The sequence below is a fragment of the Ovis aries genome, chromosome 21, assembly GCF_016772045.2.
Source record: "Ovis aries strain OAR_USU_Benz2616 breed Rambouillet chromosome 21, ARS-UI_Ramb_v3.0, whole genome shotgun sequence".
Classification (NCBI taxonomy): Eukaryota; Metazoa; Chordata; class Mammalia; order Artiodactyla; family Bovidae; genus Ovis; species Ovis aries.
In genome coordinates, this window is record NC_056074.1 from 25,663,123 (window position 1) to 25,683,490 (window position 20,368).

A 20,368-nucleotide genomic window follows, 5' to 3' on the forward strand; every position below is an offset into this window, starting at 1 on the left:
TCGAACCCAGGTATCCCACATTGCAGGCGGATTCTTTACCATCTGAGCCACCAGGGAAGCCCATATACTTGAACATTTATAAATAAAGTGATAATGGGTGAGTCATGAGGAATATCGATAAGTTTGGTGATGACCTGAGATTTATTGAAAGTGAGTGACGGGTACCTGGAGTTCCTTTATGTATTAACTCTGTTTACTTTTGCATGTGTTTTTTTTTTAAGTAAAACAAAGGGTTATTTTTTAAAGTGTTAATACAAGGCAATAGTGGCTAGATGTTAAATGGATGACATCCATGGCCTCTGGATCCAGATGAAAACCACCACTCCACCCAAGCTCTCAGACTAGAGAGTGTTCAGTTCAGTCGCTCAGTCGTGTCTGACTCTTTGCGACCCCATGAATCGCAGCACGCCAGGCCTCCCTGTCCATCACCAACTCCCGGAGTTCACTCAAACTCACGTCCATCGAGTTGGTGATGCCATCCAGCCTTCTCATCCTCGGTCGTCCCCTTCTCCTCCTGCCCCCAATCCCTCCCAGCATCAGGGTCTTTTACAATGAGTCAAATCTTCACATGAGGTGGCCAAAGTACTGGAGTTTCAGCTTTAGCATCATTCCTTCCAAAGAAATCCCAGGGCTGATCTCCTTCAGAATGGACTGGTTGGATCTCCTTGCAGTCCAAGGGACTCTCAAGAGTCTTCTCCAACACCACACTTCAAAAGCATCAATTCTTTGGCACTCAGCCTTCTTCACAGTCCAACTCTCACATCCATACATGACCATTGGAAAAATCATAGCCTTGACTAGACAGACCTTAGTTGGCAAAGTAATGCCTCTGCTTTTCAATATGCTATCTAGATTGGTCATAACTTTCCTTCCAAGGCGTAAGCGTCTCTTATTTTCATGGCTGCAATCACCATCTGCAGAGTGTAGCATGGAGCAACTGAAACGTGGAATGCTGGCTACACATGCATTTCAAGAGATGCCCATTCTGTATGACTTCAAGGGTTGCTATCTTCTGGATGTTTCCCCTTCTTCCCTAAGGTAGACAATGGCAGGAAGAATGGCCTGCACCTCACCTGACACATATTACTGAAAGAACAAGGGATCTCTTTTACTTAAAAAAAAATTTTTTTTTAAGTTTTTGGCCATGCCATGAGGCATGCGGGATCTTAGTTCCCTGATCAGGGATCGAACCTTCACCCCCTGCCTTGGAAGCTCAGAGTCCTAACCCCGGACTATTACCGAAGGCCCAGGAATCTCTTTTATCCATTGTCCACCTGAACCACAAAAGGAGAAAGGGTTTTCAAACAGACTAAGGTAAAAGTCATACCTCATATAAGTGTTTTTATAAAAACAAACAAACAATTAAAACAGGCATTATCTGGACCAAAATTGAAGTGGTTCTTAGGTTTGTGTGGGAGTTTAAAATATCATCAGAATGGTTGTTTGCTTGTTATAAGAATAACTTTGTTGGTTCAGTGTTTGCAGGTGGGATGTGAGGCTCAGCAGGTACACATGTTGCTAGGCCATCACTGGCTTTTATTCATCAGGAAACGCGGGGAAGCAAACTGAGGAAAGGGAAATGGAGGGCTAGAGAATAAGTAAATGTTTGGGGCAATACAGGAACAAGGAGCAAACTACATCCAGGACTCAGAATTACGCTGAGACCCAGAGTAACAGGGCATGGACGGGGAGGAGGCAGGCCCCTGGCACAGGGGCAAGGGGGCAGGTGTGTGTTAGAGCTCTGAGGAGCAGCGGGGCTGCTGAGCAGGCAAGAGCACACAGCCGACGTGACCTCGAGGCCTGGCTGTGCCCCAGTGTGTGGTCAGGGCACTGATTTAGACATAAACCCTGCGCGAGGGGCAGGCGATGGAATTGCTGTGCCCGCAGTCTTTCCAGGCGGGGAGACTGCATTGAGCCAACAGCAACACTAAATGCAGGGCATGCCTGAAGTGTCCTGCCTCCTTCCAGCCCTATTCACTTCTTTTTTGAAAAAATCTTTACTGAATTTGTTATAACATTGTTTCTGTTTTGGTTTTTTGGCCAGGAGGCATGTAGAATCTTAGCTCCCAGACCAGGGATTGAACCCACACTCCCTACACTGGAAGGTGAAGTCTTAACCACTGGACCACCAGGGAAGTCCCCTGACATTTATTTCTTTGAGTCCTATTCTTCCTCCAAACCATCCTCCTCCAGGAAGCCTTCCTGGATCATCCAAATTTTCAATTATTTCTCCCCCATCTCAATTCTCTTAATACTTACTGTCTGCATCGTTCATTCGGCATCTATCAATTATTACTTTAGGAAATATACATATATCTCATACATGTACATGTAGATACATATATTTATATACATCTATATATACATAAGCTATATGTGCACATAGATATATATACACACACATACATATGTACTTTTATCTGTAAGACTGTAAGAGCCAAGAGAAGAGAGACAGCTCACGATTTGTTACCCACTGTATCCCATCCTTTCGAGCCCAGTAAGCACTGGGAGTTGTAGAGGCGAACACTCACAGAATTCAGAGCTGTAATAGAATTCCCGCCTTTCAGTCTTAGTCCTGCAGGGCACCAGACTCGTATCAACAAGACCCGAGTCCCTGAATCTCTCCAAGCCTCACTTCCTCCCCAAATTCGTTAAAAATACTAATACCTCCTCATACAGTTCTCAAAAGCACCAAATTAAATCACGATTGTGGAAACACCTTGTAAATCATTATTCAGGTTTCGGATAATATTATCATTCTCTTCTAGGTTTTAATCCAGGCTCTTGCATTTCATGACGGTGGAAGCTTGGGTAAATTCTTCAACCCCTGAAAGTCTTCGCATCCTCATCTGTAAAATAGGAAAGATAAGGCCTCACTTGCAGGGTTGTTATCAGAATTAAAAGAAATCACATTTACAATGTGGCTAGCACGACACACAGCACCCAGCACTCACTCGGAAGTTTGCTCCCTTCTCTGTCTCACCAAGTGTGTCCTGGTTAGCTTTTTCTATTTTCCATCCTGCCCAGAGCAGCACCCTGCACACGGCAGAAGTTCGAGAAATATTTACTCTTGATAAGGATGCTTACGAGAATTATGTTGATGAAAACAGACAGCGACTACCCGCGAAGATGACTTCACAGCGGCCTGACGCCTAGCAAAACCGACTTTTAGATTTGAATGCTGTGTGCTTTCTCCCCCATCCCTTTCTGACATGTGGGGGGAGGGTGGGAGGAGACCTCCAGTCTGGTAGAGGCCCCTTTAAAAATGTACCCGGGCTCCTCCTCTGCCAACCAAGTTGCTAAAAATACTACCACAGCAAAAGCTGAAATATTTGCAGAGAAAACTGAATTTCCTGCTACCTTTACCCCTTCCACTCAAAATCCTGACCTAAGAAGCCCCCAGCCTGGCTTCACCAAAGGTGCAGCCTCCCACGTCCCACCCTCGTCTTATCATGGAGTCCCGCTGTGGGTTAGAGCTAGGATGTTATGTTCAGAAAGTGCCTACTCCAAGGTGGGGAAGCCACAAGTCTTGGCAAATAGCTTGCCATATGCCTTGGCGTTTGTCTCCGCTTATGAGGACCAGCTCTCTCCAAATCCCCCTCCATCTGTCCCAAGAATCTGTACTGGACCCTAGAAGCTTCCCACTAATCCATCTTTTATCCTCTCTTGAGCCATCTCCTCCTCTGCCAGCTTTGCCTTCCAGCTGTGCCCTCCACCTCCCTACTCCCTGCTGAGTCCAGCCTCCCCTCTGCACCCACGGGCCCCAGCTCACCCTCAAACCAGGCCCTTCCAGAGTTCCTCTCCTTTCTAGGCCTGCAGTCCTTCTCCTTCAATAGCAGTGGGAGACGGGAGTTTTTGAAATGTGAAGAGTCACGGACGATAAATGCAGGGCCCAAGCCCAGCAGGTTAACAAGTAACACTCCAAAGGCTGACCTTGGCCCCAGGCCAGGCAATTCTCTTTGGGGAGTGTCATCTGGTCTCGCCAGTTCCTCAAAGTCCTGGGACCCCTCAGTTCTCACTGCTCCTGTCTCCTTTCCTTCTCATTGATTTGAGAATCAGAGGCTCACAGATCCACCCAGCCAGACTTGCCGACAACCTTAGTCACATAGTCCGGAAGAGGAACCCCTCACCAGAGGATGTGCGTGCCCTTGATGCGTGCTGGTGGAGGGGTCCACTTCTGTGCGTGTCTTTGGATGTGACTGTGTGGCGAAGAGCCCACAGTACCTGTCTCTGAAGATGTGTGACGTGTGTGTGTGTAGGTGACATTACATGGGGACATCCGTGGTGCTGCTCCCCTCTGGATACTTGAGTCTGTGGGTGTCTGTCTTCCTATTTCTGTCTCTGCCTTCCTGTCTGTCTACCTTTTCCTCACCTCTGCGCCTGCCCATCCCCCTGACAAGTGCTGTGGCCAGTTCTGCGTAGGCGCCTCAAGTGGGCTGTTGCTGAAATCGTTGTTTTCCAGGTAGAACCACAGTCGCATATCCATTGTCCCTTGGGCCTGCGGTTGTTCAGAGACACCCTCACCTCCACACAAAGTTGTCCTTTAGGCGGAGGAAAGGGCTGTGCTTCCTGTGTGGGGGTCTGCAGGGGGCCGGTGCATTAATAAGATACCCCCTCTTCAGCTCTGACCAGCAGGAAGAAGGGCCTAGAGGCAATGCAGCCTGCAGAGTGATGTTGCCTAGCAACTTGGGAGACTTTACTGCAAACTCACTCAATCCCGAATTCCTCAGCTCTAATTTGGGAAGAGATAAGCACGGAGTCCAGGCCTGATATCCAGTGTGCCCCTCAGGTCCTCCTGCCCTCTCTCCTCTGGAACCCAGAGTTGAAAACTAGTGGGAACTGACACAAACCCAAGGCCCTCATGTAGGCAAGGGCCTGAGTTCCCAGGACTTTCTGCCATTTGGTGGAGGTGGGGGGGGTGGGAGATGAAGGATGTGCCAGAGACAGACTGGGAAACAGATTTTCAGTTACAAGGGTGGGTGGGTCCCAAACCTGCTGAGAGAGACACCCCTACACCCCAGGGCCTGGAATCCCAGCTGGCATCCAGCTCAGCTTGGGAGACAAGCTGGCTAACCCTGTCCCCAACCTGAGTGGCCACCAGAATTTCCCTCCCACGCATTTTCCCTTTGGCAAGGAAAGCCCAAATGTTCAGGTAGGAAGAAAGCATGTGACAGCAGTGCCAGGACGGGCGAGTCACCTCAGCACGCTGCTTCAGCATCCCCTGTAGCAGCCAGAGCCACAGGGCATTGCCCCCCTCCTCCCCTCAGCTCCAGTCCACACACCTGAAGAGCAGGCATCCTTGCTTCCTTCCCTCCTCTGGGACCTCAGCTGAGAAGGACCTCCCAGTTTTCTCAGAGGTGGCCCAATCTCTTCACTAGCATGCCACGCTGCTAGCTCTGGTACCCTGACCGGTTGGGGGAGGTTGGCAAGCTGTTCCCCCACCAGCCTGTTCTCCTACGAGGCTCCTCCTCCCATATCTCCCTTCTCAAGCCTCTCACAAAGCCCACATCCTTCCTCCACCATGGACCCAGAGAACTGATGCCTTCGGATATTTCCTTACACTGGGGTTGAGAGTATTTTCTTCCCCTCCCAGGGGCAAGGGTGAGAGGAGCCAGTATTTGTCTTATACAGAAGCAATGGAACAAGAGGTTGGGGAGGTGTGGTTTGGGGAGTGGGAAGGAAGGGTGTGTATATCTGTTATCTATCTATCTCTCTATATATGTATATACACACACCAAATGGGTGTCATGCATATATGATTTTGTCTTGTTAGTATAGATGGATGGGTGGATAGATAGATAGGTAATGCAGACATTTCCAGTAGGGTGATTGCCGTGTACACGTGTGCTGGTGTGTGCACGTAACAGGGAGTCTGCGTGTATCAGCACAGCGTGTGTACAAGGCCTGTGTAGTTGTTTTTGCAGGCTGGGTCTGCGTGTCGAAGTGCACGTTTTAGTGAGCCTGGGGAGTATCATATATGGGCGTGGGGGGCTCTGGTGTGAGCTTTTGTGTTCCCCTGTGCCCACCCCCAGGTTACATACCCACACCTTCCCCATTCCACCGCAGACTGATGACGATTCCTTTAAACCGCACGTCCTAGGGGGTCATTTATTTCTTTGAGGCCTGAGCGGGGAGGGAAGGTAGAGGGAACCATATTTGGGACTCTAGCTAGTTTGTGGAAGCGTGGGTGAGGGGTGCACGGTTTTCTCTCTGTGGGTGGGAGGAGTGTTGTGCCCAGATGCGAGTGTTTTTGTGCCCGGGATGTCGGGGTCCTCCTGCGTGCGCCGGCATACATCTGCTTGGCAGTCTGCCGCCTCGGCAGCAACGGGCGTGGGGTGGGGGGGGTGTTGGTGGTGAGTTTGGGAGGATGGGGTGTGTAGGAGGAATGGATGGAAGTGTGTAGGCAGAGGGTTGGGGCAGGAGGCGGGGCGAGGAGGAGGGAGCCGCGAGGGGGCGTGGCCCTGCCTCCATTCCCCCCGCCCACTCTGCCGAGGGCTTCTTCTGATTGGCTTCTCTTCCGCAGGGCTCAGGATACTTTCTCCAGCAGTGCGGAGCGCGGGAGAGAGGACCCGAGAGCTGAGCGGCTGGTTCGGCGCGGATCGGCTGCCTCGCCACCGCCCCAGGGTCCCCACCCGTCACCACGCAGACCCTCTGCGCCAACCTCCATCCCAGCCAAGGACTCCTGACATCAAACATGGACTGCTGCACCGTAAGTGAGCGGGCCTGGGGGACGGGCACTCAGCTTCGTCTGGGGAAAGGGCTACCAAGAAGCTCCTGGAGGGGGAGTGGGGAGTGAGGGATGGAAGTGGGTGCAGAAGACCTAGGAGCCATAAGGGTGCCTGCTGAGAAGCAAATGGTGGGTGGTGAAAGGTGCCCGCCTGACTTGGAAGCCCTAGGAAAAATGCTCCCCAACTCGCGGGGGCGTCTGGGTGCCCATCCGCTAAGCAGTCTCGGTTGGACCCGGAGCTCGACAAAGCTCTGCAACAGGAAAGCTGCAGGTTAGACGAGAAGAGGAACTTCCCCAGGGAGACGCTGGAAACCGTCGCCTAGCGAAGCAACCGGGACTCCTTTCCCCTGGCTTTCGGCCCCCACCCCAATCCCCATCCCACTACTGCCGCCGTCGGTGGGCGGACGGGATGACCTTGGTGACCCTCGGGTCCTGTGCAGCGCCCGGTGAAATAGTCAATTCATGTTGGTTACCTTAGTACTGATGATGGGCAGCGAAGAGCCTAGTCCGTGTGGTCCTGGGGAGGGATTGGCCTGGCCTCCAACGCTTTCTAGCTCTGGAGGGGGCTGGGTGAAGTGACCGGGGAGAGGGCCCTGCTGGCGAGGGAAGGAAGTGTCTGCAATGTGTCAGCGCCCACAAGGAGACCTGACGCCAAAGCAGGTTGCTGTTAAGGTGCGGGCATGAAAGCGCCTCGCACAGGATCAGGCTCCTGGCACATCCGAGGAGTGGTGATCATACGTGTATGCGATATGTTTGTATTTGTTTATTTATTTACTTTTATTTATTTTTAGTCCTTACATATGGAGAAAGTCCGACTCCAAAGTCCTTGTATTCTCAGCCATTTGGTCAACCCAGCTAATGACACAAGAAGTTATAACTTTGCCTACTCCCCACCCTCCACCGTATGGCTTAAAAAAGGGGGAAAATGAGGTTTGGATGGAAGGAATAGCCCAATTTAGAAGAGGTGAAGGTTCCCTGTGTCTGAGTACCAAGAGGTAGAAAAAAGGGGCAAGTGGTTGTGGCTGTTGTTATGATGTTTAGCTCTTATTAATACAAATAATTGTTGTCAATTTGTGAATGCTTACCATGTACCTAACACTTTATATTTAACCATCATGACAACCCTGTGAGGTAGATATTTTTTCCATTTTACAGATGTGCAAAGTGAGGTTTAGAAAGATTAATGATTTGCCCAAGGAAGCACAGCTTCTAAGTGTGGAAGTGGAACACTAGACCTGTCTGATTCCAACAGCTGTAATTTAACCTCTCCTATAAACATTTCCAATATTTCCTCATTGTAAAGGTAATATGCTCTAACAGAAAAAAAAATTTTTAAACTGAAGAAAAGTATACAAAAGAAACATGTCAAGCATCTACAATCCCACCCCTAAAGAAAGCCCCAATAACATATTTTCTTCCAACCTTTCCTCCCTGTTGTTCTCCTGGAAGCAGTTTTTGGTTGTGAAAGGAGAACTGGGCTCTTAATGGAGGTTCCTGGGCTCCTCACCCCTCAGTGGTGTCTTACAAAACAGAGAAAATAAATGGATGGTTCTGCGTATGCCTGTGGGGGAGAGAAAATATTGCCCAGATGGTAAGAATGGTGGGGAAGATAAGTCAGGAATCATGGTCAATGGAAAGAAATGCGAGAGCAAAGACTCCAAAAAGCCATGAGAAGGACAGCAACTTGTCCCCACTGGCACCTGCAGGACTAATTAGAGTAGGATGTCAGGTGCCTGCCTGTGGGCTCTCGTCTGCCCTGGACCATGTTCCTGAGTGCCCAGAAAGCCATACTGAGGGGCTGGTGGGCATGGTTGGAATAAGTGTCCCCTAAAAAAGAAGCAGCTGCTCACTCAAATAATGCAGCAGAAGCAGACACACAATTGCCCCACTTGCCCTGTATTCTGGGTCACCCCCTCCAGTGCATTCTGTACACAGGCGCCCTCCCCCTTTCAGGCCGTGTCCTAGGTGTGCAGGGCTAAAGGGCTGGGCAAGAGAGAGCACCACTGTCAGCCTGTGCAGGGGGTCCAAGAAGAGGTGACAGGGCTGGGGTTTGGAGTAGGGCTGGGGCTAAGCATCTTCCTACCCATCTCCATTCTGTGGAGGGCTGAGCTCTGTGCTGGGAGGAAGCTAGGACATGCATAGTGGACAGAGCGCATCTGGGAGGCTGGGAACCAGTCCCTCTTCACCTTCCATCCTGGGCTCTACCTGCTGACTGTCTAACCTGGTGTTTGGGCAATACCTAGTTCTCCCTTATTCCCTTCTTTCTCCTTGGTAAAGAGGCTCAGTCAGAAAAGGGAAGAAAAAAGTCCTGCTTTTTTTTTAAGAGCAAGAGCTGTTGATGCAGATGCATCAGTTGCCAATTTACATAGTCACAAATATCAGGCTTTTCCTGAATCACCTAATATAAAAAGGCAAAGAAACAGTTTTGGACTTTTTTTTTTTTCTTAGTTAGTCTAGTTGATGATCCAACTCATAGAAATAATTACCTGCCCTGAGGAAGTAGTTCGCAGCACAGATTTTTGAATCCCATCTCTATGTGTCGGCTCTGTGACCTTGGGTAATTTGCAAGATGTCTCAGATGTTTCTTTACCTGTAAAATAGAGCTTAAATGAAGATGTCCCTGCTGGCTCAGCAGTAAGGAATCTGCCTGCAATGCAGATGATGCGGGTTCAATCCCTGAGTCAGGAAAATCCCCTGGAGCAAGAAACAGCAGCCCACTCCAGTATTCTTGCCTGGGAAATCCCATGGACAGAGAAGCCTGGTGGGCTCAATGGGGTCGCAAGAGTCGGACACAACTGATCAACTAAACCACCACCACCACCAATGGGTACAAAGTGCTTAGCACAGGGCCCAGCATATGACAAGCAGTAGGCAGGGATAATTCTTAAAGCCTTTAGGACAAGGGAGCTGAAGGAGACTGCCTTAATTGGGGCCAACTTCTAGATGTGGCTGAAGATATTGAGACCCTCAGAGCTGAAGCGATATTTGGGACCAAGAGCCATGACTCGTGTTTTGCCCACAACTGTCCACTTCCCCCTCCCAGAAGCCCCCTAGTTATGCAGAGCTCTCAGGCACACACCATCAGATCTTGGTTTTGGAAGGCACCAACGTAGGCACACCTCCTGGGTCTTTTTTCTGTCCCTCCAGCTCTGCCCTAAGAACTCAGCTGAAGGGAGAGGGAGTGGGCTCTGGGGAGAAGCAGTGAGTTGGGGGTGGCTCTGCCTGTTGTTCCATTCTGGATGCAGCTGGGGTGGATGGTGGCAGCAGGTGGGTCTGAGCATTTCTGGGGGAAGATACCCCTTCCTCCGCTCAACCGCTACAGCTGCTGGCTCAGGGGAGGGCGTTGGGCATGCATTTTTGATCATTGTCCTCTTTGGAGAAGAAACTTTCACCGTTCCCTAAGAATACCCCCAAGAAAGGTTTGAGTTCTGAGAATCGAGGATCCAAAAAAAGAGTGATTTCTGTTTATAAGTGGGGAATGAGATGTCAGGGAGAGAGGGATAGACCCAGGAAAGACAAAAAGAGTGTGTCAGGCCCCTCCACAGCCACCCCAGCCCTTGATAACACCTTTTACCTGCACTTAACTCAACTGTGGACATCTTGAGTGCAAACCAAAAATCTCTGAAGCCCAGAAAATGCAGACAACCTTGGGGACCATGATGAGAGGAAGCCATTTGTAAACCTGGACTTAAGCATCTGGGATTGAAACCTTTGCAGGTCCTGGGGTGGGATCTGGTTGGGGCAGTGGTCACTGAGGCCCCACTCACATTCATCTCAATTCCATGAACTGGATGGGTGATGGAGGGAAGAGAAAGGAATGGAACTGAATTACTCTTAGTATATGAGACCTTGGTCATCTCCTGCCAGAGAAATAAAAACACAGGGAAAGTAGTGGAAGTCCTCAGGCAAAAAAAAAAAAAAAAGTCAGTTCAAAGGAGAAATGCCCTTTTAACTCCATAGTTAACCTTAAGCTTCCCACCTCACCTCATAGCTGTTGGGTTGGGTCTCCTTATTTTTTAGTTGCTCCCTATGAAATTGTTTTTACAAGACTGCTTCAACCTACAGAAACAACTATCTTGCACCAACTTACCATTATTTAAAAGAATCATAATAGCTACCATTAATTGAGCAACTAGATTGTGCCAGAAACTTTCTGCATATCACAGTGTTTATTCTTCCCCATGACCCAGAGGAACCTGATTTCAGATGAAGGAATGGAGATAGGAAAAGATTAGAAGACTTCCCCAAGACCACTCAATTAGCAAGTGGTAGAGCATGGTTCATTCTCTTGACTGCCTTTGCTTATCTGCAAAGTAGAGGTTAAAACGGGCTTCCCAGGTGGCACTAGTGGTAAAGAACCGGGAGACATGTGAGACACAGGTTCGATCCCTGGGTCAGGAAGATCCCCTGGAGGAGGGCAGGGCAATCCACTCCAGTATTCTTGCCTGGAGAGTCCCCATGAACAGAAGAGCTTGTGGTCCACTGGGTCACAAAGAGTCGGATACGACCGAAGCAACTTAGCACATACACAGGCAGGGGTGAAAAACAGACTCTGGAATCTGATATACAAAGGCTTGACTCTTTGGTCCTGATAACTACCTGTACAACCTCAGGTAGGTTTTCAAGACTTAACTCAGTTTGATTAGGGGTCAACTGGGATAACAATAAAAGGTACGACATAGCGTTGTTGCCAGGGCTAAATAAAATAACATCTGTAAAACCTTGTGTTGCCATGCCTGGAACAAGGGCAGTGCTTCAGTGGTATTAGGAACTATTGTCATTATTCTCTTCTTCCCCTTGCGCACCTCACGGAAAGAACTTCTTGTTCCTGCTTATCTTTTCCTTGTCTTTTTTTGAAGTGAAGCCTTTTCTCTGTAGCTTCTTGCAGACCATCCCCTCTCTCCTGTATTTAGAGCAGTGCAGAATGGAGCGTGAATAGGGAAACAGTCTCTGACCTCTAGCCCTGAGTCGGGGAAGGCTGCCCCACTGCAGCGTAAGCCCCATCTTCACATTCATCCCAGCTTTGAGCTCTGGGGTGATTTTACTCAGAGAAGGGTTGATTCTTCTAAACCCTCCCCCAGGGAATCCTGGACTCAGCAGGGACCCTTCTGAGCCAGAGGCACCCTCTGAGGATGGGGGAAAAGCAGCCGTGTCCAGGCGTCCCGCCGTGGTTTACTTTGCCCTTCTCCAGTAATTACGTGCACCCTCCAGACAGCTAGACGGCTCCCCTCACTGGGCTGCTGGCTTGGGCCGTGGCTCACTCACGGCTACCTGGCTGTCTTGTAGCACATCTACTGTGCGCTTCTTTTTCTTGAGTTGGGAACACAACTGTGTCCACCTGACCCTGAACGTTCCTTTTTGTCTGCCACTGCCCAAGACACACACGCACACACATACACCATCCCTCCCCCTGCCCCAGTGCGGGCCCTGCCTTGGCCCCTTCTCTGCGCTTCCCACTCCCGCGTCGTCCTGGTCTCAGTCCCGCAAGTCTCTCCTCCTACCCCACCCTCTCGGGGATCTCGGCCGGGTCACCCCACAAGAAACACCCCCTCCCCGCTACCCCATCCCCAGGAGAGCGCCTGCTCCAAGCCGGACGACGACATTCTAGACATCCCTCTGGATGATCCGGGTGCCAACGCGGCCGCTGCCAAAATACAGGCGAGTTTCCGGGGCCACATGGCAAGGAAGAAGATAAAGAGCGGAGAGCGCGGCCGGAAGGGCCCGGGCCCCGGGGGACCAGGCGGAGCTGGGGGCGCCCGGGGAGGCGCGGGCGGCGGCCCCAGCGGAGACTAGGCCAGGTGAGGCGGGCCGCAGGCTCTCCTTCCCAACACTGGGCCCCTTCCTCCGAAGGTGCAAGGATGGCTAAGGGCACTGGGGGATGGAGAAGGGTGTGGAGGGAGCCAAGGAAATTGGCGATGTGGGGTGGGGGCGCGTGGTGGGGAGGAGGCTGCGGGCTCGAGAGCTCACCTGTTTCTATCTCCATCCTCCGTTCTGCCTCGCCCCGGACCGAAGGACTGAGCATTTTCGAAGGTAATGAATGCAACTCCGAAGCAGTGGGGTGGGACCCCTGAGCGACAGAAAAGCCCCAGACCCACCCCTTCCCTCCTCCGCCTCCCAGGGAAAATGCCCCTGAGCCCACGGGCTTTCTGACCCTTGGTGACACCTGACGCTGCGACGGGACGCACCTGGACTGACACACCTGTCACCCGCACTGGACTGCATAAGTCGGGCCCAGGGATCACAAACACCCCGCGGCTCGCACACCTACCGGCCGAGGGCTCATTTCAGCTCAGTGACTCCTAGCGGGCAGTCCCGGGTGATCCCCGCTCCCCGCCCTGGGTGCCCCGATTCAGGACGGAGGGTAGAGAAGAAAGTACTGGGAGCGGGCAGGTGCTCACCCCTTCTTTCTGCTCAGTTTCCCGAGACAGATGGATGCCGCGTCCCCTTCGCAGTGACGAGACTTCCCTGCCGTGTCTGTGATTCTCTCCTTTCCACCAACCTGCCAGCTTCAGGAGCCCTCTCTGCTTCCCCCAGAGACTCCCTCTCCCAGGAACACCGTCCATCAGTCGCTAAGGCCGTGCCCTTTTAGTTAGCTCTCCAGTCTAGTATGGTCCCCGTTCGCCCTTCCTCCCCACCCTGACCCCCCCATCCTCGCGCCCCCAAATGTTCCTTCTTTAGCTTCTCGCCCACCTCTCCCCGCACCCAGCATGCAGCTCTCTCTCCGCAGCCTCCGCGTGCTTCCCTTCGCGCACTGCGGAGGGCGCCCTAAGCGTGGCCCAAGAACACTCCAAAAAAAAAAAAAGAAAAGAAATCCTTTAGTTCCACGCGCAGCTAAAGGGGGCGCCCCTGCGTCTCTGCTGCGCCGCTCACGCCCCAGCCTAGTCCAGAACTTCGGGGCGAGGAGAGAGGGGAGGAGGGTTTTCATGATGTCGGATGCCCCTGGCGGTGATCAGAAGGGAAGTTGCCATGTCACGCCCCAACCCCACGCCTGCCTGTACTCAGCCCTCCCCTCTCCCCAGCGTACCCCGAGAGCCACCTCTCCAGCTCTCAGCTTGTTTACGCGAACGCGGAGCGCGGGGGCGGCTCGGTAGGAGGAGTCTCCCGCGGCCCCGCCCCTGCTCCTGCTGGCCCTGCCCCTACGGGCTCCTGGGGCTGTGGCCGGGAGGGTTTTTATCTCCGTGTGTGCATGTGACTGTGCTGGGTTGGAATGTGAACAATAAAGAGGAATGTCCAAGTGTTCAGAGGGTGCCAGAAGGGAGGGAGTTTGGGTATATGAGGCCACCGCTGGAAATCTGAACAAGTCTCCTTTGACCAAACCAAAAAGTGGAGGTGGAACGGTGAAGGGGAACCAAGCTTAGAAGGTACCTTGGGAACCAAACTTCCCGCCCGCAGCATCCCTTCTGGGAATACTCTTTGGGCCGCCTAGAGGAATTTGCTAAACCAGCAGAACGAAGAGAGAGACAGTATGGTACCCAAAAACTTTAATTTCTGATATTCCCCCTCAGGGATCAGGAGAGAAATCAGACAACCATAGGGAGCTTGGACTTGGTCGTCACCGTGCTGGCAGAGGAGGGCCTCTCCAGGAGCCCATTGCTAGAATCTTCGCTTTCCAAAGGTTGCTCAGAAACCCCAGGTGCCACCGCGTCCTCCCTGATGGGGTACAGGCAATTCTCAGTGAAAGCTGGGTGCATCCCTCAGAGCACACCCATCCTCTATCCCAGGGACTTCTCATTTTTACTGTGCGTAGGAATCCTCCTGGAATTTTGGTTGAAATGACGATTCCAGGCCCCATCGCTCCCCTCAACACACACACACACACACACACACACAGATTCTGTTTCAGGAGGAATAGGAAGTGGCTTGAATCTGAATGTTTAATAAGCTCCTAGTTCAGGTAATCTGAGGACTGGGCTTCCCAGGTGCTAGTGGTAAAAAAACCCACCTGCCAATGCAGGAGACATAAGAGACACAGGTTCCATTCCTGGGTTGAGAAGATCCCCTGGAGGAGGGCATGGCAACCCACTCCAGTATTCTTGCCTGGAGATTCCCATGGACAGAGGAGGGATTGGAGAGGACAGACCAGCAGGCTACAGTCCATAGGGTCACAAAGAGTTGGACAGGACTGAAGCAGCTTAGCACATAGGCACTCTCCCAGTGTGAGGACCACACTTGGAGAAATGATGCCTGATTCTGGACCCCACAGCTGACAGCTGAAGGTAATGACAGGCAGCTTTTGCCTCTCCTTTCCTTACTACCTCTCTCTGCCCCACACAGAAGAACTAGACTCAGCTGAGAGCTTAGGACAAACAACTCCCAGCCTCCGCAGCCTGTTAATGTAAAAGTTCCTTAAAGGTGAAAAGCAAAACATTCTTCTAAGTGTTAGGAGCGAGAGGGTAGCTCATGAACCAAGCCCTCCACCCTGCACACTTCACTCACGCGCAGCACTGCACCCACAGCACAACCAAAGCCTGGGGCTGAGCCATGCCCCTCACCCTGAAACACCCCTGAAGGTGTCAGAGTGTGAGAGCTGCAGTCACCAACTCAACCCAAGCCCTTTCCTCCCACCCTGACCAGCCCTCAGCCCTCCTGCTCACCGTAGGTCACTCCCCCCGAATGTCTCCTTGGGCCTCTTCCTCCTTTCTTTCTGGAACCTTATCAGGCAGAACACAGCCACGGACAGGAACAGCACACCCAGCAGTACCCCAATCACAGTCCCAGCCACTCGGCCTTTGGAAGGGTCTAAGGAGACACGTAAGGAGATAAATGCCTGGTGGCTCAGATGGTAAAGAATCTGCCTGCAGTGCAGGAGACCTGGGTTCAATCCCTGGGTCGGGAAGACCCCCCTAGAGGAGAGCATGGCAATCTACTCAAGTATTCTGGCCTGGAGAATCCCATGGACAGAGGAGCCTGGGGGCTACAGTCCATAGGGTCGCAAAGAGTCAGACACGACTGAAGTGACTTAGCACACATACAAGGAGACACATGATCGTCATAGCAGCAGACCTTCCTTGATGCCCCAGATGGCTTCACACTGACCCCCTACCCAGGCAGACCAACCCAGCCTTTGCCCAGCATTCCCTACCAGTCACAGAGAGGGTCAGCTCACAGGACGCACTGCCCATCTGGTTGGTGGCCACACAGCGGTAGGTGCCCGAGGAAGCCAGGGAGAGATTGGTGAGAATGAGCTGGCCAGACACCTCATCTAGAGAGTAAGGAAGAAGTGTCCATCACTTATTCAACTCACAGTGAGGTGCACTGTGACAAAAGCATATCTCACTTCATCCTTACCACAATCCCATCAGGAAGGAACTAACCTCGTTCTATAAGTGGGCAAACTGGCTCAGAGAAGGAAAGTAATTGTCCAAGGTGACCCAGAGAGGAAGTGTCAAAACCACCGTAACTTCTGCACTCTTTTCACTCTACACAGCTGCCTTTTCAGGGAAGGGGAAATGGCACACATGAACTGGGGTGGGCTGCCTACTGGCTGATGTCAGGTTCTTGGTTGGTGGAAAGAGTTTGATTGCTAGAAATTGTGTCCTCTGGAGTGGGCTCTAAGCTGACCCAAATGCTCTTCTAAGCTGCTTACCTTCCCTTTACAAGGAAGAGTACACATCGGGAGGTGACCTGGGGGCCTTGTGCATGGGTAAAGGGGTTTGCTGGAGTTGGGAGGGGAGCCAGGGCACTGGAGCCAGCATGAGGAGGCTGAGAAGCCAAGGCTCTTAGCTAGCTATGTGATCCCCTGAAGGAGAGTCTAGCCAGTCCTTGCTACTCTGCCTTGGCTTCCTCTCTAGGAAGTCTGGAAATGAGTCATGACCATTAAGATATCTACAAGGAACCCAAAGCCCCAAAACAGACAAGTGGGAGTCACAGAATACCCCCTGCCTTCCACTGTCTTCCAGGATATCAGAAATATGTCTAGCTTGAGAAATGCTCCCAGGACCACACAGCTGCAGATGATACAGGAAGACAGGAGGGAACAGTAAAGGCAGCCAAGGAAGAAGTAAGGGAAAGATGTAGCCACGTGTCTCATAGCTGCAGACATGGAACTTGTACTGTGACTGTGTGGAGTTTAGAGGCCAGATCTGCCCAGGCTCTGAGTCCCACCTTCCTTGGTGGCCTGGACCCTTACCTTGCACCATACTGCCTGGGGAAGGTGTAGGAGAAGCTCCAAGGCGGATCCAGTTGTACACAGGCTTGGGGGCTCCCGTCGAAGAGCTGCATCTGAGCGCAGCAGAGCCCCCCACGGAGGTCTGACCACTCTGACTGCATGAGGGTCTACTGGGGGGCACTGCAAAAATCACAAGTACCTTAGCTTTCTTCTAGCTCCACCTCCACAAAGTGCTAGGCTTCCTGCTTTAATACTCCTACTACCTAGCGGTCCACCTCTGTTCACGCACCACCTCATCTCCAGGAATTTCCACTACTGGAAATTCTGATTGTTAGAAAATTCTTCCTCATGTCAAGCCAAATCTGTGTTAATATGATATCCTCCCATTGGTCCCATTTCCTGCTCTCTGGGCCCACAAAGAAAAAAGAAAAAAAAAAAAAAAAACTCCTCCATAAGACAGCTCTTCAGATATTTGATTGCAGCTGTTACACACCACCACCTAAGTCTTCTCTTTTCCATCTCAACATCCCCAGCCCCTTTAATAGTTTCTTCTGTTTGCTCATCTCCAATCAGGCTCTAGTTTGAGGTGAGATGGATACTCTGAACAGGAAGTTATTGCTTAGTGATGGAGTGCCTTCTTCCTTTAATTGGCCATACCTTTTCTCTGCTGCTAACCTAGAGGAACAGAATCTAGCTGCAAATAGGAGGTTCCCCTAAAGATGGAGCTGTTGGGGGATGACTCAAATCCCCATCTGTGGGAGAGATTTACTAGGGACTGAAGGAGGAGGGTGGAGCAGGGGTAAGATTAGACAACTTTAGGAAGGGGTATTTTTCTTCAAGTTCTCTCGTGCAGTTAGGGGCTTGGGCTAGAAAGCAGGATAGGGGAGACGCAGCAAGGCCGGTGCAATCTTTCAGGTAATGTGGGTGGCTGGAGGGTCCCTAGCCTGCCTTACCCAGCACAGTAAGGTTGATTAGCCCCAACCCATTGGTGTAGAAATCTGGCGGGTTGTTAACATGGCAGAGGTAGGTTCCAGCGTCTGAGGGGCGGACATCGGTCAGTTTCAGGGTGGCCACTCCTCCTGTGGGGGGGTTCTGAAGCAGGCTGGCCCTCTCTGCCTTAGAACCCGTTGGATACAGCTGGCCATTGGTGAAGTACAGGATCTGGGGAGAAGCAGAAGACAAGTGGTATGTGCCTTTTGCCACCTGGTGTCAACTCTACAGTCCTTCAAAGCAGGTATAAGAGACCTTCCCTTAAAGCAGCCAGGGAAGCTGATACTCTGTAGCAGAACCGTAAAGGCCTATCTGTCCCCAGATATCATCCCTTCCCAGGTGTGGAATGAACTAGATTCATTGCTTTCAGCTATGCAATCCAGGGGTGGAGGTGGGGAGGGAGAGCAAATATTCCTGGAAGGGGCAGCATTTTATCTTGCTTTTAATCACAACAGCTTAGCCTCTGTGAGTTTATGAACTGACACTGGAGCTGCACTCACATAGGGAAGTGGCTAAGTCCTGTCTGACTCTTTATGACCCCATGAATTATAGCCCACCAGGCTCCTCTGTCCATGGGATTTCCCAGGCAAGAATACTGGAGTGGGCACTATTTCCTCCTACAGGTGATCTTCCTAGCCCAGGGATCAAACCCTGGTCTCCTGCCTTAGCGGGGCAGATTCTTCATCACTGAGCCACCAGGGAAGTCCAACTATGGGGGAGGAAGTTACAAACTGCAGGACTGTGTTTGTGATACAGGGTCATGCAGACTGTGTTCCTAATAAGATCTAGAAAGAGTCCACTGATTTTTTTTCCTCCAAGTATTTTCATCCCCTCTGATGAATGCACTGTCTCTAATCCCCTGCCCTCATCCTAGGTGGGTCCCCTGGTCCTGCCTCTCTTTGTCAAGTCCACCAAAGGCAGGAAGGCCCCCCACTTGCGCAGGTGCCCCCAACTCACAGGTTGCGACATGGAAACGGGCTTCCCAGGCTGCACGAAGCTCCACTCCAGGGCAAAGTTGTCTCCCACCGAGGTGCTATAGCTGCAGGTCAGCTCCGCAGTCTTGCCCACCGGTGCGCTCAGGGGCTCGGAGGGCACCTTCACCTCCACGGCCAACCCGGGGGCTGGGGGTGCCAGAGACCGGCGGGGGTAGGGCTCAGATGACTCTGCCTGTCCTCCCTCCGCCAGGGCTCAGCTCCCTCCTCTCTATGCCTCCCTTTCCGAAACCTGAGGTTTCCGGGAGGGAGGAGCCCACATCCCGCCAGGTTGGTGGGTGAAAGGACCAAGACTGGGCCAGGTCCCAGGGTGTGTTTGTTAGGAAAAGAAAAACAGAAGTTGGGTGCTGGTTAAACCCTCCCGAAAGAGGCCCAACTTGTCCTCCAGCCTCTGTCCTCGACCCTCCCAGCAGCCTTCCATGTCCCCTCCCCGGTCCAGCCGCTCTCATCCCCATCCTCCAGCCCCCTCCTCACCACTCCAGCCGACCCAGCCCAGCAGGAACCTGCAGAGGAAGCACCCTGGGAGCCAGGCCATCGTCCTGCCAACTCTTGGTCTGTCTGAGTGTCTGGGTCTGGGAGAAGGAAGGGAGTGCCCACCGAGCAGCCTGCTGGTGCTGGGCCGAGCGAGACTGGCTATCTCAGAGCAAACAAGGGGAGAGGCCGGGCCCTCAGGTAAGGAAGGGCTCCTCCCTCCTCCAGGCCCAATAAGGGACTCATTCTCACCCTACCCCCTTCTGTTGTCCCCTTTTCCCCAATTTCTGAAGCTGTCAGGTGTGAGGGGTGGGGAGTGCCAGGTTTGGGATTGGGTGGGCACTCCAGGGAAGGGGAGGGATCAGAATGGGAGCTCTGAAGGGAAAGAGACCCTGGAGGAAAAGAGATGCATCCTGATAACCTGAGATGATGTCACCATGTCAGGGTCTCCTATTGTGAGCCTGAACCCCAGGCTAAGACCCCATCACCCCCTTCCACTCCTTCATAGAGTCTTGTTCCTTCTGAGGCCCTCGGAGATCCTTTCCTCCCCTGAGACCCCTTCTTTGGCCCTTTTGGCATCCCTTGTTGAGACAGGAGTCTCCATGGAAACTACAACCCCGCCCCCGCCCCAGAGCCAAACCATTACATGGGCAGAGAAACTGAGGTCTAGAGAAGCCCCCGCCCTGTGTAGGAAAGGGTGTGGCAGGATTGGTGTGGACACTCCAGCCCCACATCCTGTGTCTGGCTCTGCCTCAGTACCGGCGGTCACTGCTGGATGGACAGGAAGGATTCAGTGGTCTGGGAAAGGGTAGGAGGGGTCAGATTCAGAAGATTAAGTGCACAGGCACCCAAGCTGTGAGCTCCAGCAGAAAGTCACCAATTTCATCCTCTTGCTGCTCAAAGTGAGCTAGGACCTCCCCCCACCCCACCCCCCAACACCCCCGCTCCCCAGGTTCTCTGTGCCTCTCCAGCACCATCTGACAGCACACGACCCTTGTAAAGACTCTAGAAAAGCTATCCTGAGCCAGTAAGCCAAGTCGGCTGTGTGCAGAAGCCCTGCTGGGTCCACAGTCTGGGTAC

The 20,368-nt window shown here is 52.2% G+C and overlaps 2 protein-coding genes and 1 long non-coding RNA gene across 4 annotated transcripts; 1 reads left to right on the forward strand and 2 right to left on the reverse strand.

Annotated features, from left to right (window-relative positions):
• Positions 1-1,324: 1,324 nt before the first annotated feature.
• LOC105604044 (uncharacterized) lies at positions 1,325-13,216 on the reverse strand. The gene is made up of 3 exons (XR_001023430.5): positions 12,695-13,216; positions 9,214-9,317; positions 1,325-2,849 (listed from the first exon to the last, which is right to left on the reverse strand). It is a non-coding gene; the product is annotated as an uncharacterized LOC105604044 (long non-coding RNA).
• Positions 6,560-13,968, forward strand: NRGN (neurogranin). Its single transcript, XM_027959688.2, has 4 exons — positions 6,560-6,709; positions 12,299-12,525; positions 12,740-12,757; positions 13,143-13,968. The coding sequence occupies exons 1-2, from the start codon at positions 6,695-6,697 to the stop codon at positions 12,518-12,520; spliced, it is 237 nt and encodes a 78-aa protein (XP_027815489.1). The 5' UTR covers positions 6,560-6,694; the 3' UTR covers positions 12,521-12,525; positions 12,740-12,757; positions 13,143-13,968.
• A 223-nt stretch (positions 13,969-14,191) lies between these two features.
• VSIG2 (V-set and immunoglobulin domain containing 2) lies at positions 14,192-19,385 on the reverse strand. 2 transcript variants are annotated; one of them, XM_027959687.2, is made up of 7 exons: positions 19,292-19,385; positions 18,783-18,946; positions 17,789-17,996; positions 16,857-17,015; positions 15,810-15,929; positions 15,322-15,466; positions 14,192-14,377 (listed from the first exon to the last, which is right to left on the reverse strand). In XM_027959687.2, exons 1-7 carry the CDS (start codon positions 19,350-19,352, stop codon positions 14,248-14,250), a joined length of 987 nt encoding a protein of 328 aa, XP_027815488.1. In that variant the 5' UTR covers positions 19,353-19,385; the 3' UTR covers positions 14,192-14,247. The 2 variants fall into 2 exon arrangements, with proteins under 2 accessions (XP_027815488.1, XP_042093967.1); XM_042238033.1 differs by lacking the exon at positions 16,857-17,015.
• Positions 19,386-20,368: the final 983 nt, after the last annotated feature.

Coding starts and splice junctions, on each gene's coding strand:
- VSIG2 (XM_027959687.2), bottom strand. CDS start 19,352: ATGGCCTGGCTCCCAGGGTGCTTCCTCTGCAGGTTCCTGCTGGGCTGG. Junction 17,997..18,782: donor CCGTTTCCATGTCGCAACCT/GTGAGTTGGGGG, acceptor GCTTCTCCCCAG/ATCCTGTACTTCACCAATGG. Junction 17,016..17,788: donor AATCAACCTTACTGTGCTGG/GTAAGGCAGGCT, acceptor TGATTTTTGCAG/TGCCCCCCAGTAGACCCTCA.